Source organism: Artemia sp. Qi Xiang Cuo, chromosome 3, assembly GCF_049724085.1.
Source record: "Artemia sp. Qi Xiang Cuo chromosome 3, ASM4972408v1, whole genome shotgun sequence".
In the NCBI taxonomy this organism is placed as follows: domain Eukaryota; kingdom Metazoa; phylum Arthropoda; class Branchiopoda; order Anostraca; family Artemiidae; genus Artemia; species Artemia sp. Qi Xiang Cuo.
Window position 1 is genome coordinate 5,177,368 of NC_142796.1, and position 15,182 is coordinate 5,192,549.

Genomic DNA, 15,182 nt, shown 5'->3' on the forward strand with positions numbered 1-15,182 from the left:
AAAACTTTTGATTTAGTTCAACATCCACCTAAATATTCCTTGAAAGCTTTACCTTAATAGTCTTAGCTTGCGTAGTAGCAATAGTTATAGTTCCATTAGTAGCAGTATGCGCATAGCACTTTTGGTTTTTTCAACATCCCCTTCAACGCATGCTGAAAGTTTAAACTTAATACCATGAACCGTTCCTGAAGCATTTTTGATACGTTCTCCTAACAACCTTTGTGGGTATAGTATGTTTCGATTCAGCTCCATACAGTTTCAATATTTCCCAAAATTTTCGTATTAATACCATAAGTTTTAGTAGCAGCAACAGTAGCAGTAGAATTAATAGTAGTAGCCTTATCTTTAGTGGCAGCAGCAGTAGTAGTAGTTGTAGCAGTAGAAATAGTATTAACTGTAGCAGTAGCAGTTGTACGAATAGAAGCAGTAGAATTAGGATGAAAATATTTTCTTTTGGTTAGTTCAACATCCCTCACAACAAGTCCTGTTAGTTTCCACTTCACACGCCAAAATGTTCCTATGGTATTGCTGTTACGCCCATTTGACAACCTGCATACAGACGGCGTGCTGTTATTAAGTTCACCCCCCCCCAAAAAAAAAATCCTTGAGAATTTCACCTTCATACCCTTATGCATACTTATAATAGTAGACCTAGTAGTAGCATTTGTATTGCTAGTAGTAGTATTTGTATTGCTAGTAGTAGTATTAATAGTAATAGCGGTTGTACTAGTAGCAGCAGCAGTATTAACGTATTGCCTTTACAAGTAGTTTCAATAGAAGCAGCAGTAAATGTAGCAGCAATAGGAGTACTGATAGTAGCGTGCACATATTGCCTTTTGGGCAGATGATTTTCCCCTTTTAGGATTCTCTGAAAGTTTCAACTTAATACCCAAATCAATTCCTGAGATACGCTCTTGGGATAATGTGCATGCACATAGCGTCTTTCGATTTAGATCACATTTTGCCTATTGTAAATGGAGTAGTGTGGTGGTAGTAATAGTAATGGTAGCAGTAGTAATAGTGGTAGTTGTAGCGCCATTGTGAGGCCTATGAAAAAAAAAACTCTATTTAGTGTCAGAATATGATTCAAAAGATATGTTTTAATTAATCTCTAGAATCTTCCTTTCTTAACTAATTCTTATTTATAATTTTCTTTTTTTGTATGCCTTCTTCTTATTTTGTGGGCCCAGACGTCCTCTAACCGCAATTAGTGATAATTTTTTATTATTACAAGTGCAGAAGGGAATATAGTGCTACGATAAAATAGTCGCAGCATATTAAGACCCTTTTTACTTAATATGAGGACACACCTCGATTGGATTTCCTGTTATCCACCACTTTGCATGAAAGTAATAACTGGTGGTTGGGTCCATACCAGTCAAAGTCTGGCCTCAGGTGGATTTGGTCCCTGATCTTCTGCATTTTCAACATAAAATATTTCAAATACTTTAGCTTTCGATCTTACGACCACTTTTCTATTAGATTTAGAACAAAAGCTATTTTCTAAATTGTGCATATTATTTTCCTATTTGTACCCGGAAATGGATACGTCCACTTGAACGAGTATGTATAACATTTAGGGAAAATATATCCCCTCAGTATGCTGCAGATGTTCTCAATTTTAAGGAGGGTTTTGGGTCTATATTGGTGACATTAGGCAACATATTTCCTAGGTCTAATTTCTGCTCGGTTAGAGGCACTAATTAACGAAAATTCAAGGAGGGGGTTTTCTTAATTTTTCTTTAACTGACATAGACACAAGATAGTATTTCTTAAAATTTAGGGGGTAGGGGCAATAAATTTTGTTCAATGTCTTTCAATACAAATAAAAGAAAGGCATTATTCAAAATCTTAGGGGACACCCCGTCTCTGCCAACACAATTGAGTCCACTGTGTTTGGTTTCCTCGGCTATATTTTGCTCCTCCCATCAGCGGTAATTAATGAGCGTTAATGATACTTGGATTCTGGAACAGACCCAGGACAAAAGTGGAAAAAGAAGAGTGACAATTTTTCTATTTAGACAGGAAGTAATTTCAAAAGAATTCTATTTACACGAAAAATGCGATTCCTGATGCCAAAGCCGTTTCAAAGCTAGAACATTAGCTGAAGAGCCTAGAGGTAAAAGAAGGTTAAAGATAAAAAGGCAAATAGAAACACAAAGAAAGAAAACGATCAAGAATGGGTTTTTTAAAGGCCAAACGAAAATACAGAAGAAACACACGAAGCCAATATTTCGAGAGAACAGCCGCCTCTCTTCTTCAGCACGAACAAAATAATATAATAAAGAAAAATGCCGAAGAAATAATCCAAAAAACAAACGCGGAAAGTCAACAAAACCAATTAAAAACCAATTAAAAAAACAGCAAAAAAATTAAAAGATAAATAAAATTCAATAAAAGACAAAAATTATAAGAAGAGCGTAAAGGCACAAAAAGGTATATTAAGGTTAAAAACATGAAGCTCTGCAGAAGAAACAGTGAAAATCCTTTTATTAGATAGTGAAAACAATGACAAAATATCTAGATATTTCGGTCACATACATAGTGACAGTCCTCCGCAGATAAACTGAGGATGATCACAGTTTATATGCCCGAAATATCCAGAAATTGTGTCATTGTTTTCCCTATCTTATAAATGGATTTATTCCTACTGAACTGTAATTTATAAGAAACAGGGGAAGAGCGTAGAGGTAGAAACATAGCAACAGAGCTGAGGTAAGGTGTAAATAGACATTATCAAAAAGGCAGATAGAGGTTGATGGTAAAAGCATAGAGCAATAGAAGAAGAGAGAGGCGGGATCAGTTTCGTTATGAATGATACAACATTTTCTGTCTAATATATAGACCAAGGCCGTACCCGGAGGGGGGTTAGGAGGGTTTGAAACCCCTCCCAAAAAGTTTTTTTGACTCATAAAAACGTAACAAAAATGGATATAAACAAATTTTTTATGCGTTTTTTTATTTTTTTTGTGTGTAACCCCCCCCCCCCAAAAAAAAAAAAATCTTTGAGTAAAACCCCATCCGAAAAAAAATTCTGGGTACGGCCTTGATCTAGACAAGGATTAAAAGAATTCACAAGAACACAATTAAATTTATATTATAAGTGGTTTTTTATTTTTTTTTTAACTGTAAGTCTTGTTTTTTTCTGTACCCTTCTTTTTTTCTGGTTTAATTACGTCAAAGGCTTGGCCAATTTTTTTAATCTCTTTCCGCTTTCGTCTTTATTTTTTTTTTAGTTTGAAAGCAGAAAATAATGAAAGACTCAAGTTGAAAAGCTTTCATTAATACTAGAGGAGGGAAAATATTAATGATCTTTGCTGAAGAAAATACACATTTTCAAGTGGATTTAAGAAATTTATAAAAATCGGAATAAAATTTATTTTAGCCCTACGTGTTTTTCGTCCTACTAATCTTTTGTTTATTTTTCCTTATTTTCTTAAGGTGGGGACTTGATATGAGCATTAAGCAGCACTGAACGAGGTTACTGGTTGTACTAACTGAAGTTAACGGTACAAGCAGTTTGCATTTCTAGAAGAGAGAAAAGACGAACAATCTTTATTATAATTTTTGCAACATCTTACACCTATTATCTCAGCAGGATTCAAGAAATTCGTAAAGAATTTTTATTCCTTTTTTTCTATTGTTTTCTTGTCATGAAGTTGACCTCTTTTTTGAATTTTTTTTTCTATTTGACTTTCATCCTGTATTTTTTTATTATTATTAAGTTTTAAAGCAGAGAATAATGGCAGTCCTAAGTTTTTAAGATCATTGATTTTAAAGTTCATTAAGTTTCCACGGATTGAATAATGCTAGAAGAGTGAAAGCAAATTTTCAATTTGCTTTCACCTAATTTAGGAGTTTGTTTCCTTCCATTTTTCAATGTCTTTTTGCATTATAATTAATATAACAGCTTGCATCTATTACCTCAGCTGAATTAAAGGAATTCGGAAGAATTCCGATTTTTTTTTCTCAAGTCTTTATATTCTGTATCATTTCTCCGGTTTTATTTAGGCATGGACTTGACCTGTTTCTATTAATGTTTTTTTATTTTTATACCTTCGTGTAGAATTATTTTCGGTAAAATTAGAATCACAGGATAATAATAGTCTCAAATCTTTTAAGCATAAAAGTACTGATTAGTACTAGAAAAGTGGAAACAGAACTCTATTGCAGGTAACGTAACATTTTCAGTTGCTTAGCTCAAGCTGATTCAAGACATTTGCTTTCCCGTTCAATCTATTTTTCTCTATCCTTCTTTCATCTTTATATTTCATTCTCCAGGACTGATTAATATTTTTTAAATGATTTATATCTTAAGCAAGTTTTTGAAATGCTAAGTTGAGCTCTTATCTGTTGTAAGTTTTCGTACGTTTTTTGGTCGTATTGCAGTTTAGTTTTCATGTCTGACTGAATTGGCGTTCATATGTATGCCGAGCAAGACTTACATATATAAACACGGATATATAACCCTCCCTTTTTTCAGGCATGGAAATCCAGCCAGACATACATATGAACACCATTCTTTCAATTCAATTTAATTTATGAAAAAAAAAAAAAAAAAAAAAAAAAAAAAAAAAAAAAAAAAAAACCTAAAATAAGTTACAAACCCCCCCCCCAAAAAAAATATAGTTACAAAAATCTGTCTTGCAGTGGAGTGGCTACATTCTAATGAATAGCCATTATATATATATATATATATATATATATATATATATATATATATATATATATATATATATATATATATATATATATATATATATATATATATATATATATATATATATATATATATATATATATATATATATATATTTATATATATATATATATATATATATATATAAATAATAAAAAAAAAACATCGGTCCAATCTATCATAATAAAAATACAAAAAAAGATAAGAAAGACCATAACAAGCCTTTAGTTAGCCTAACTAACCCTTCTAAGCCTTCTAACAAGCCTTCTAAGCCATAACAAGCCTTCTGAGCCATAACAAGCCTTCTAAGCCATAACAAGCCTTCTAAGCCATAACAAGCCTTCTAGACAATAACAAGCCTTCTAAGCCATAACAAGCCTTCTAAGCCATAACAGCATTAGAAGTAAGATGATAAATATAGCAACAAAAAAAAAACCTTACTGTTTGATGAGCTAGAGTGCGAAATCCCAAATAGGATTTTGTAAGGTAGAAAATAAGAAAATACAGACAGAATTAATGAAAAGGTTTTAATTAAAAAAAGTTTTAATTAAAGGAACAAATTTGGTGTGAACTGAAGTAATGACTTCTAAAGAAAGGAATTAATAAAACAGGTCCTTACTGAAGGTAAAGAGATCTTGTCTTAATTATCTAAGATATAACTCGACAAAAAAAAGGGGGAATAATTAAAAATTCAAACAAGGTAGCTTGATTTGTTGAAACTTCCAGGAATCCTTTTTTTGGTAGTATTTTTGAAACAGATTTATTTTCATCAGTATTATATGCAATATAATTATTAATTTTATAATTAGCTTTAAATAGCTCAATTAATAAATTTTAACTCAACTTTAAAATTTGATTTGAAGTTAATAAAAGTTCAATTTATTTTTGATTGATCTAGTTATTACAACTGATTTAAATTTAAAATTATCAATAGTTTTATTCAACATTCATCAGTATTTTCCACTTTTCAGGAGGAACGAGCTTAGAACCGGTAAATCTATAGTGTTAGACTCTAGAACCAGGTGCCTAGCTATTAGTTGTTGCGGGCAAGCACCCCACTTTACATGAGGACGGAAACTATTCCTGGACAGAAATGTGTCTAGAAATCTCTAACTAGAAATGCACGTGAATATCACTTCATGGTATCTGAATTGAAAAAAAAAATTTAAAAATTTAAGACAAAAACTATAATAAAAAAGAAATAAAAAATTTAAACTCTTTGCTATCCCTATCAAGCGTGGGACGAGTTTTCAATTTTTTTCTATTCCAAAGCATTTTATTTATAAAAAATTGAATAAGAAAGTTTTCTGTAAATCTTCATCCCGAATTAATGCTGCACAAGCCTAGGAATGTCAGCAAAACTTTACTTAGGGGGGTGGGGGGTAATATTGTAGGAACAAAAACCAAGCATTTGAATAAAATTTAAGGGTGATGTGCCAGGGGGGAGCAGTTGGGGAGGATCTGAAGGTCTCATCCTCGCGGACATGAGCCGTTCGGAAGCCTAAAACACACTTAGTTTCAATATTTAAATTAATTAGCAGTGAAGCACTTGGATGGCTCTTAGTTTCGTGTGTTCAAAAGAGAATACGAAAAATAAGTACATAATAATAAAATAAAATAATAATACGTACTTCATTATTAAATAAGATAAAAGTAATAGAATGTAAGATTAAAGAAATAAAAGTTAATACCTCAACGTGAAGAAAAAAAAAGTAAAACAAAAACATTGGTCATTGATAATTAAGCATTGAAAAGTTAAGATACAATTTAACTTCAAGCAAAGGCTCAACACATCCAAAAAAGGAAAAATGAAAAACTGGAAAAAAGAATAAACGGAAAGAACTAAAGACAAGAGAAGGAAGGCGTATTAGTGATACAGCTACTGAAAACTCATCACTGCAACAACCCACCTGAGTCTCCACCCTCCACCCTCTTAGAACTATCTTTGCACAGTTCCCAGAGAAACCTCTAGTTAACCTTCTACAAGGCTTCAACATATCTAAGTTTCATACTTAACTTAAATCATGGCTTTTAAAATCCTAATCTTAATCCAAAGGCTTATCTCCTTACTCACCCTAACCTTTTTCAATTGTGCTAACACTTTATGTGCATCATCTCTAACTCTTAAAAAAAAAAGAAAAAAAAAGTTTTTTTAACTGAAAGTAAGGAGCGACATTAAAACTTAAAACGAACAGAAAAAACAGAAATTATTCCGTATACGGAAGGGGTTCTTTAAAGTTTTTTATTTTAGAGTTTTGGTTACTATTGAGCCGGGCCGCTCCTTACTTACAGTTCGTCACCACGAACTGTTTGATAAGTATTATAATTAGTAATTTGCTTCCAACAGAAATTAAGTTAATACCTCTGAAATTACTACACACACTTTTATTACCATTCTTAGTGTTTCACTGGAATTTTCGTAATATCCCCAGGCAATTTAAACACCTGTAAAAATGCGTTATGCGACAATTTTCTCACATCAAATCAATTTATTGTGATTAATTTAATTTTATTTTTTCACGTTGCCCACGGAGAACATACAAGCATTTCTTTTTTTTTCTAAAATAAGTGATGTTCTTTAAACACACGTAAAATTAGTAAGAAACTGGAGTATTAAGGATTATAATTGTGAGAAAAAGCTGCAAATTGTTCTGTTTTAGAAAAAAAAAATTTTGGTATATTTATCTATCAGGATAAATTAGAAACGACCCAGTTAATAGACACCCTGCCATTATCAAATTATTTTTATTCACTCGTTTAACGGGGAGGGGGGATGTATTTTTGAAAATCCAGGGGAACAAAGTTGTCGTTCTTTATCTGTTTTTTTAATTAAGATGCTAAAAGAGGTATTTTTCAAAGAAAATACCCCAAAAAAAGATACTTTCAACTGCTAAGAGGTGAAGGAGTCTAAGAGGACATATGCTTATCAATCACCAATCAGAGGGCACGATTAAAATCGTATTTACAATTTTTCAATACCTTATATCTAAGTTGGTAAACATCCATATTCCAGAAACTCATCTCCATCAACCTGCACACCTGCAGCTTTTTACTTTTATATAAAAAAAACGAGCAGCATTTTTTTTTTTACTGTTATATATTATTTTTCAGCCCTATTATTATGATAAAAACTCGTTCTGAGTTAAATAAATATTTTTTCCCCTTGTGAATTATCATAATTCTCTCATCATTTTCAACATTTCCTAAAACTCCGTCGTATAACACACTTTTCTAATGTCCTACTCATCTCACCTTCACATTAACTTCATCCTTAATTGAGACCCGATCCCTATTTTTACTGAACTGAAAATTAAAATAAAAAAATGAAATTTTTTTGTATGGAAATACATCCCGCGTTTGGTAGTTAGAACTTAACAAAAAAAAAAAAAAAAAAAATTTAAAAACTTTGAGGCATTTTTCTAGTTTCAATTAAAAGATTCAAATTATTGCTCGGATACCATAAATATTTTTGCAGTTTACATAATAACTTTAGCGTTCCTGAACAGAGACAAAAAAAAAAAAAAAAACTCTTGTCAAACAGTCCGTAGTCGTATCGTTTCAACATATTATAATTGCCAGAAGGTAAAAGAAAATTCTCAACCTGTCTGAAGTCAAAATTTATAAATTAGGTATCTTACACATTGTCCCGGCTGGCGTGTATCATGGCTAATAGACAATGGCCTGAAAAAATGGAGCATCAGGTTAGTCAATTTTCGCCAGTAATTTTTCTAAACCTTAATAAACATTTTCAACAAAACTTCACAAGATTTTGTCACCCGTCTATACAATGCCCCCCTCCCCCCAATTGAATACTCCGAGGACCGTGGTCAAATCCTGTCTGTCGCAAGACCTTCTTCCTGAAGGAATGGAGGTAAATATAGCCAACTGACAAACTTTTCCCTCGTAGGCTTGAGGCGGTTTTGTGCGGCGGCGAGTCGTTAGCAGTATGCAAAAAAAAAAAAAAAAAAAAAAAAAAAAAAAAAAAAAAAAAAAAAACTGACCTGCTCCTTGGGCCATGCCACTTGACAGGTGCCCATTTTGAGATGAATAATATAGATCAGAGAACGGCTGGGGGATATCAACATGGTGTTTTGCCATTTCCAATTTTGCCTGCTGTATTGGGGTGAGTCTGTGTGATATAATTTTTGCGGATGGTATTTCTTTTGTAGATGGGGATGATGCAGGGCTTGTTGGTGTTGGGTGTAAGACATTCAACTAGAAAAAAAAAGAAGATTAGAGATTTTTAATAAGTCTAATTACAATATAATTTATCTTGTGACAGTGTTACGGATGAAGCCGCGGGTAAAACTTGGTTATATGGTTGAAACCCGCACGTCTCAAGGTACCTAAAGAGTGCCACTCCTCTTTAATATAGATAACCCTCTTAATTTACCCTTATATTAACCCTCGTTAATATAGCCAAGAAACACAGCTTTACGCTACTGCATTCCTCAGGGTATTTTGTGCTAATTTTTTTTTTTAATTATATTAGAACCCTATGATTCCCATTGAAGGATAATTGTTCCTCGAAGAGGCAATTCAGTTCCACTAAAACAAAATTGAACTTTGTCGTGGTTCAAGAACTACAATACATCATTCTTGTTTGAAATTGAGTTCTAAATTTTACGTTGCCTGCAAATTTTGTTACAGTACTTTTTAATTTTTTTGGAAAAGTTTCATAATTCAGTTTTGCATTCTGACTTAAAAGATAAAAGCAGATTTTTCTAGCCTTCATGGTTTTACACGAAGGAAGTAATTTTGCTTGAAACACCAACAGCTTAGTAAAAAAAAAACATCAGGTAATTATCATTTACAAACAAAGAGAAGAACTAGAAACGTTCTTACTGCACTTAACATACAGAGCCAGATAGCTCAGTACTGGCTAACCCGACTACATGTAGAATATGGCTCCATACTAGGCTTAAAGTTTAGGGTCTAGCAGAGAACAAAACATATAAATTCACAGTAAATCAAACAGTTCGTGGTAACGAACTGTAAGTAAGGAGCGACCCGGCTCAATGGTAACCAAAACTCTAAAAAACGGAATCTTGATACCGATAGATACATAAAAAGAATCAAATTTTAATTTTGATTTCAAATATATAATTTTTCTCAAGTTTAATTTACCTATAAAAAGTTACGCGCCTGAGAAAATTTGGCTGATTTTCGAAAAAAGGGGGAAAGACCCTCTAAAAGTTATAGAACCTTAATGAAAATCACACCATCATATTCAGCGTATCAGAGAACCCTACTGTAGAGGTTTCAAGCTCCTATCTACAAAAATGTGGAATTTTCCATTTTTTGCCAGAAGAAAGATCACGGGTGCGTGTTTATTTTTTTTCCCCCAGGGGTGATCGTATCGACCCAGTGGTCCTAGAATATCGTGGGAGGGCTCATTGGAACGAAAATTAAAAGTTATAGTGCCCTTTTTAAGTGACAAAAAAAAATGGAGGGCAACTATGCTCCCTCCCACGCTAATTGTTTCCCCAAAGTCACCTGGTCAAAATTTTGAGATAGCCATTTTATTCAGAAAGTTCGAAAATAAAATAAGTATGTCTTTAATGAAGACTTAATCCCCAGGAACTCCCGGAGGGAGGGCTGAAAGTTATGAACTTTTCCCAATGTTAGCATATAGTATTGGTTATTGGGAAGTATACAGTACAGACGTTTTCAGGGGAGATTTTTCCTGGTATTGGTGGGGGGGGGGGGTCAGGCAGGGACGTACGCAGGAGGGGCCTCCGGGCCCGCCCCCCCCCCCGAAATCTCACGATTTTTTTCATCTTCCCATAATTTTCTGATTTTTCTCACAGAATAATGGGTTTGAAGGATTTGGCCCCCCCACCCCCGAAACAAATTGGGCCCCTTGAAACAAATTCCTGCGTACGTGCCTGGGGTCAGGGGTTATATAGAAGGATCTTTCCATGAAGGAAGTTTTCATGGGGGAAGGGACATTGCTATGAAGGGGACGCCGGACTTCCCAGCATTATTTAAAAAAAGATCAGAAATTAAATATAAAAAAACAACTGCAACAGCAGCAACATCAAAACTTTAAACGAAGAGAAAATATTACATATATGATTGGGTTCACCCCCTAGTCAATACCTCACTCTTTAAGCCAAAGATTTTTTAGTACTTTCATATGAGCTATCTATTCTAATTAACGGCGTTTGTGATTAAGGGGTCATTTTTAAAGAATTGGAACTAAATTCGAACTTTCGCTTAAAGAGCAAGGTATTGACTAGGGGGCGAACCCCCTAATATACGTATTAAAAATATATGAATATAGAAGTTCGTTACGTAAGTTAATTCGTAAGTTACGTATATTTATTACTAATAAAAACGTTCGTAAATAAAATGAAACAAGTTTCGAGAAAGCTATTTAACCAAATAAAAGTAAGTTAATATGAAAATTTTGTTTTAATTATTCATGTAAAGTGAGCCAAGATCAAAACCTGCATTTATTCAAAAACGTTCGAAAATTAAATAAAAAAAAACAAGTTTTTTTAACTGAAAGCAAGGAGCGACATTAAAACTTAAAACGAACAGAAATTATTCCGTATATGAAAGGGGCTGTCCCTTCCTCAACGCCTTGCTCTTTACGCTAAAGTTTGACTTTCTCACAACTTTGTTTTTTATAACAATAAAAAACTTTAGCGTAAAGAGCGAGGCGTTGAGGATGGGACAACCCCTTTCATATACGGAACAATTTCTGTTCGTTTTAAGTTTTAATGTCGCTCCTTACTTTCAGTGAAAAAAACTTGTTTTTTTATTTAATAATAAACAAACGATTACATTTTTTAAGGGCAACTATTTTTTTTTTTATAGATGCCACACATAGCCGATAGTCTAAAAAATAATATTACAAATTTCTAGTATATTGAAAAGAAAAAATAAGTTGCATTTATGAAGCAAGATCTTTTAACCTTAGCTCATACAACTAGGTTTTCGTACATACTACGTTTTGCACTTTCTTTCAATAACTTTTTTTATTTATTTTTTTATTCATCAATTCAAATTCTTTTATCACTACAACTTGTTGGCAACGATTAAAATTTTTCGAGACAGCTGTAGAAAAACGCGTCAGATTTGAATTTTATAAAATTAACTTCTTCCTCGTCAGAAGTGAGGAATTTCAGATACACTGATTTTATTCATATGAAGTAATTATTAAATTTAATAATTTAATTAATTTTAATTTTGCGTTCAACATAATACTTTTATATGATCCAAAGGGTCTAGCGCAATTCAACATCCTACACAATAGATACTGTTCATCAGAATTTGAATTTTTTTTTTAGTTTTTTACTTTAAGCCCGTCGAGTGTATGATCATTAAGTAAAAATAAGCTATATCTTTTTTTTGACCCCATTGCGTTTTTTGTTTAAACCCATTCCTAAAATTTTGATGCAGATTAATATAATTTTCACCAAGATCGCGCCTCTTACAAAAGGTGTTTACCCCCTTTTCCTGACAGTACGCACGTTTTCTTGGGCTGGTAGTTTTTTTTATGACTAATTTTTAATTAAATCAGTTTATTTTCTTCTTTACAATCAAGTGTCCCAGCCCAATGTATTTTGAGTTCGGTCTTCCACACTGCTTAAAAGAGCCATTGAAGTGAGTTAAAGCATTGGATTTCAGGTACGATTGAAAATTGTTATCATAAATAAAATGAACCTATATCAGGTAGGAGAACAAGAAGGGGGGGGGGCTCCGTTCTCATTCCTCCCCTGTCCTATTTTTCAAGATTTTTATGATTATCTCATGTTTTCTAATACGCTAGTAGAAAGGGGGTTCCAGCCCCATTGCTCACCCCTGCTGCCACCTACAACTTTTTTACATAATTTATGCATGTTTTTATGTCTGTTCGTTGTCAGTGAGAATGGAAAAATCGAATTTTTCTCACTTGGAAAAACAGGAATTTTCTCACTTTTATGTCTGTTTTCATGGATGGTTATGTGTGTTGTTCAATTTACTTGATGTTTTTCATGGATGGTTATGGATGTTTTATGGTTTTTGTCAGTGAGAATTTGAAAAACAGGAACTTTCTCACATTTATGTCTGTTTTTATGGTTTTTGTCAGTGAGAATGGAAAAACAGGAACTCTGTCACTTTAATGTCTGTTTTCATGGATGGTTATGTGTGTTGTTCGATTTATTTGATGTTTTTCATGTCTGTTTTATGGATGATTTATGTCTGTTCGTTGTCAGTGAGAATGGACATGCTCGACGCGAATGTTATGAGATTGTTTGGATAACCTAACCTGAGAACTTGATTTACATAATCGCTTGGGGAAATTATTGATTCACGAGGGGGAAATTAAGAAACATTATGGTTTCATTGATCTTTAGGTGAACCTGGCCTGAGAACTTGATTTACATAATCGCTAGGGGAATTGATTTACATAATCGGCGGGAAAATTATTGATTCACGAAGGGGAAATTAAGAAACACTCTGGCTTCTTCAATCTTAGGTCTGAGGGATAAACGTTCTTTAGGTCAGAGAGAAAAATTAATATTCTATTTTTAAATAGGGCTTCATTGATCTTTAGCGTCAGGAATTATAAATGACATCACTTGTTATCTTGGAATTATGCGGGAGTCTAAAGAGATAGAAATTCTATTTTTAAACACGGCTTCACGGAGCTTTAAGTCGGAGAGATAAATTGATATTCTAAATAAAATATAATATTTTAGCTAGGAAAATTTATGAGATGAAGAGATTAACGTAGGAAAGGGTTTCATAGAAATTTGAAATGCGTTAGCTCAGAGATGCCAAAGAAAAGGAACACGCTGAAATTACGTTTAGGGATTATTTGGGCGAAACCTTTTTATCCATTTTATGGGGATATTTCGGCGAAACAGTCAGAGACATTTTGAAAGAACATTTTAGAAGGGATTTTAGACGAGAATTTGAGGGTGAAACTCTTTGGTCGTTATAATACACAAGTTCCATTTGAACAGTGTTGTGAGGTCCTCTACCCCAACCCCAAAGGGTTCCGATCCCTCTACCCCAACCCCGAAGGAAGCCCCCGGTACTCAAAGGTCCCCCAAGCTCCCAAAGAGCCCCAGCCCCCCAAACGCCCTCCGCCGACCCGCAAAGGCCCTCCTCTGGTCCGCAAAGGGCCCCCGGGCCCCCAAAGGGCCCCCCCGACCCCAGAGGCCCTCCCCCCGGTCCTCAAAGGTCCCCCGGGCCCGAGAAGCGCCGCGGGGCAGGAAAACGCCACATGGGGATGCACCGCAGGGGAATCGCCGCAGGTCGGGTGATGCACCGCAGGGAGGCGCCACAGAAAGGCGCCACAAGAATGCACCGCAGGAATGCACCACTAAAATGCACCACAGGGATGCGCTGCAGGGATGCGCCGCAGAGATGCGCCGCAGGAATGCGCCGCTTTTTGTTATAGTTATAGTTTACTTTAATTTTATTTAAGAGTTTGATGTTTTAACTTTGAGTTTAACTTATAGTTATTGTTTAGTTTTAGTTAATATTTTAGAGTTTTTATCTTAGATTTTTTTTTGAAGTTCTAGTTTAGTTTAGTTTTAGTTAATAGTTTAGAGTTTTAGCTTAGAGTCTTAGCTTAAAGTTTGTGTTAGAGTTCTAGTTTAGTTTAATTTTAGTTAAGAGTTTGATGTCTTAGCTTTGAGTTTCAGTTAGAGTTCTAGTTTAGTTTAGTTTTAGTTAAGAGTTTAGAGTTTTTAGCTTAGAGTCGTAGCTTAGAGTTTTTGTTGAAGTTGTAGTTTAGTTTAGTTTTATTTAATATTTTATAGTTTTAGATTATATTATTAGATTATATTTTTTGTTAGAGTTTTAGTTTAGTTTAATTTTATTTTAGAGTTTAGAGTTTTAGCTTAGTCTTAGCTTAGAGTTTTTTTTGTTAGAGTTCTAGTTTAGTTTAATTTTATTTAAGAGTTTGATTTTTTTAACTTTTAGTTTCAGTTAGAGTTTTATTTTATTTTTAGTTAAGAGTTTGGTGTTTTACATTTGAGTCTTAGCTTGAAGTTTTAATTTGAGTTCTAGTTTAGTTTAGTTTTATTTAAGATTTTAGAATTTTATCTTATAGTTTTTTTTATTAGAGTTATAGTTTATTTTAATTTTATATAATAGTTTGATTTTTTTACCTATTATTTTAATTTATATTTCTATTTTATATTTATTTAATATTATATATATTTTATATTATAGTTTTTATTTTCTTTATATATTATTTTATTTTTATTTTATATTTTATAGTTTTTTATTATAGTTTTTGTTATAGTTCTATTTTAGTTTAGTTTTAGTTAAGAGTTTGATGTTTTACCTTTGAGTTTCAGTTAGAGTTATAGTTTAGTTTAGTTTTAGCTAAGAATTTAGAGTTTTAGATTAGAGTCTTAGCTTAGAGTTTTTTTGTGTGTGTGTGTGTGAGTTTTTGTGTGTGTAAGAGTTTCTTTGTCTGTGAACATATCAATTCTACTTTCCTAAAATAATATAAAATTTTCGTGTGTGTATG

General features: G+C 33.0%; 1 protein-coding gene across 2 annotated transcripts in view; it reads right to left on the reverse strand.

Annotated features, from left to right (window-relative positions):
• The window catches only part of Cals (calsyntenin 1), a 292,310-nt gene that overhangs the window by 33,664 nt on the left and 243,464 nt on the right, over window positions 1–15,182 (reverse strand). For both annotated transcript variants that reach the window (XM_089108431.1, XM_089108432.1), the window contains exon 15: window positions 8,701–8,914. In XM_089108431.1, the coding sequence (XP_088964557.1) occupies window positions 8,701–8,914 (214 nt within the window). The remainder of the gene's footprint in view (window positions 1–8,700; window positions 8,915–15,182) is intronic.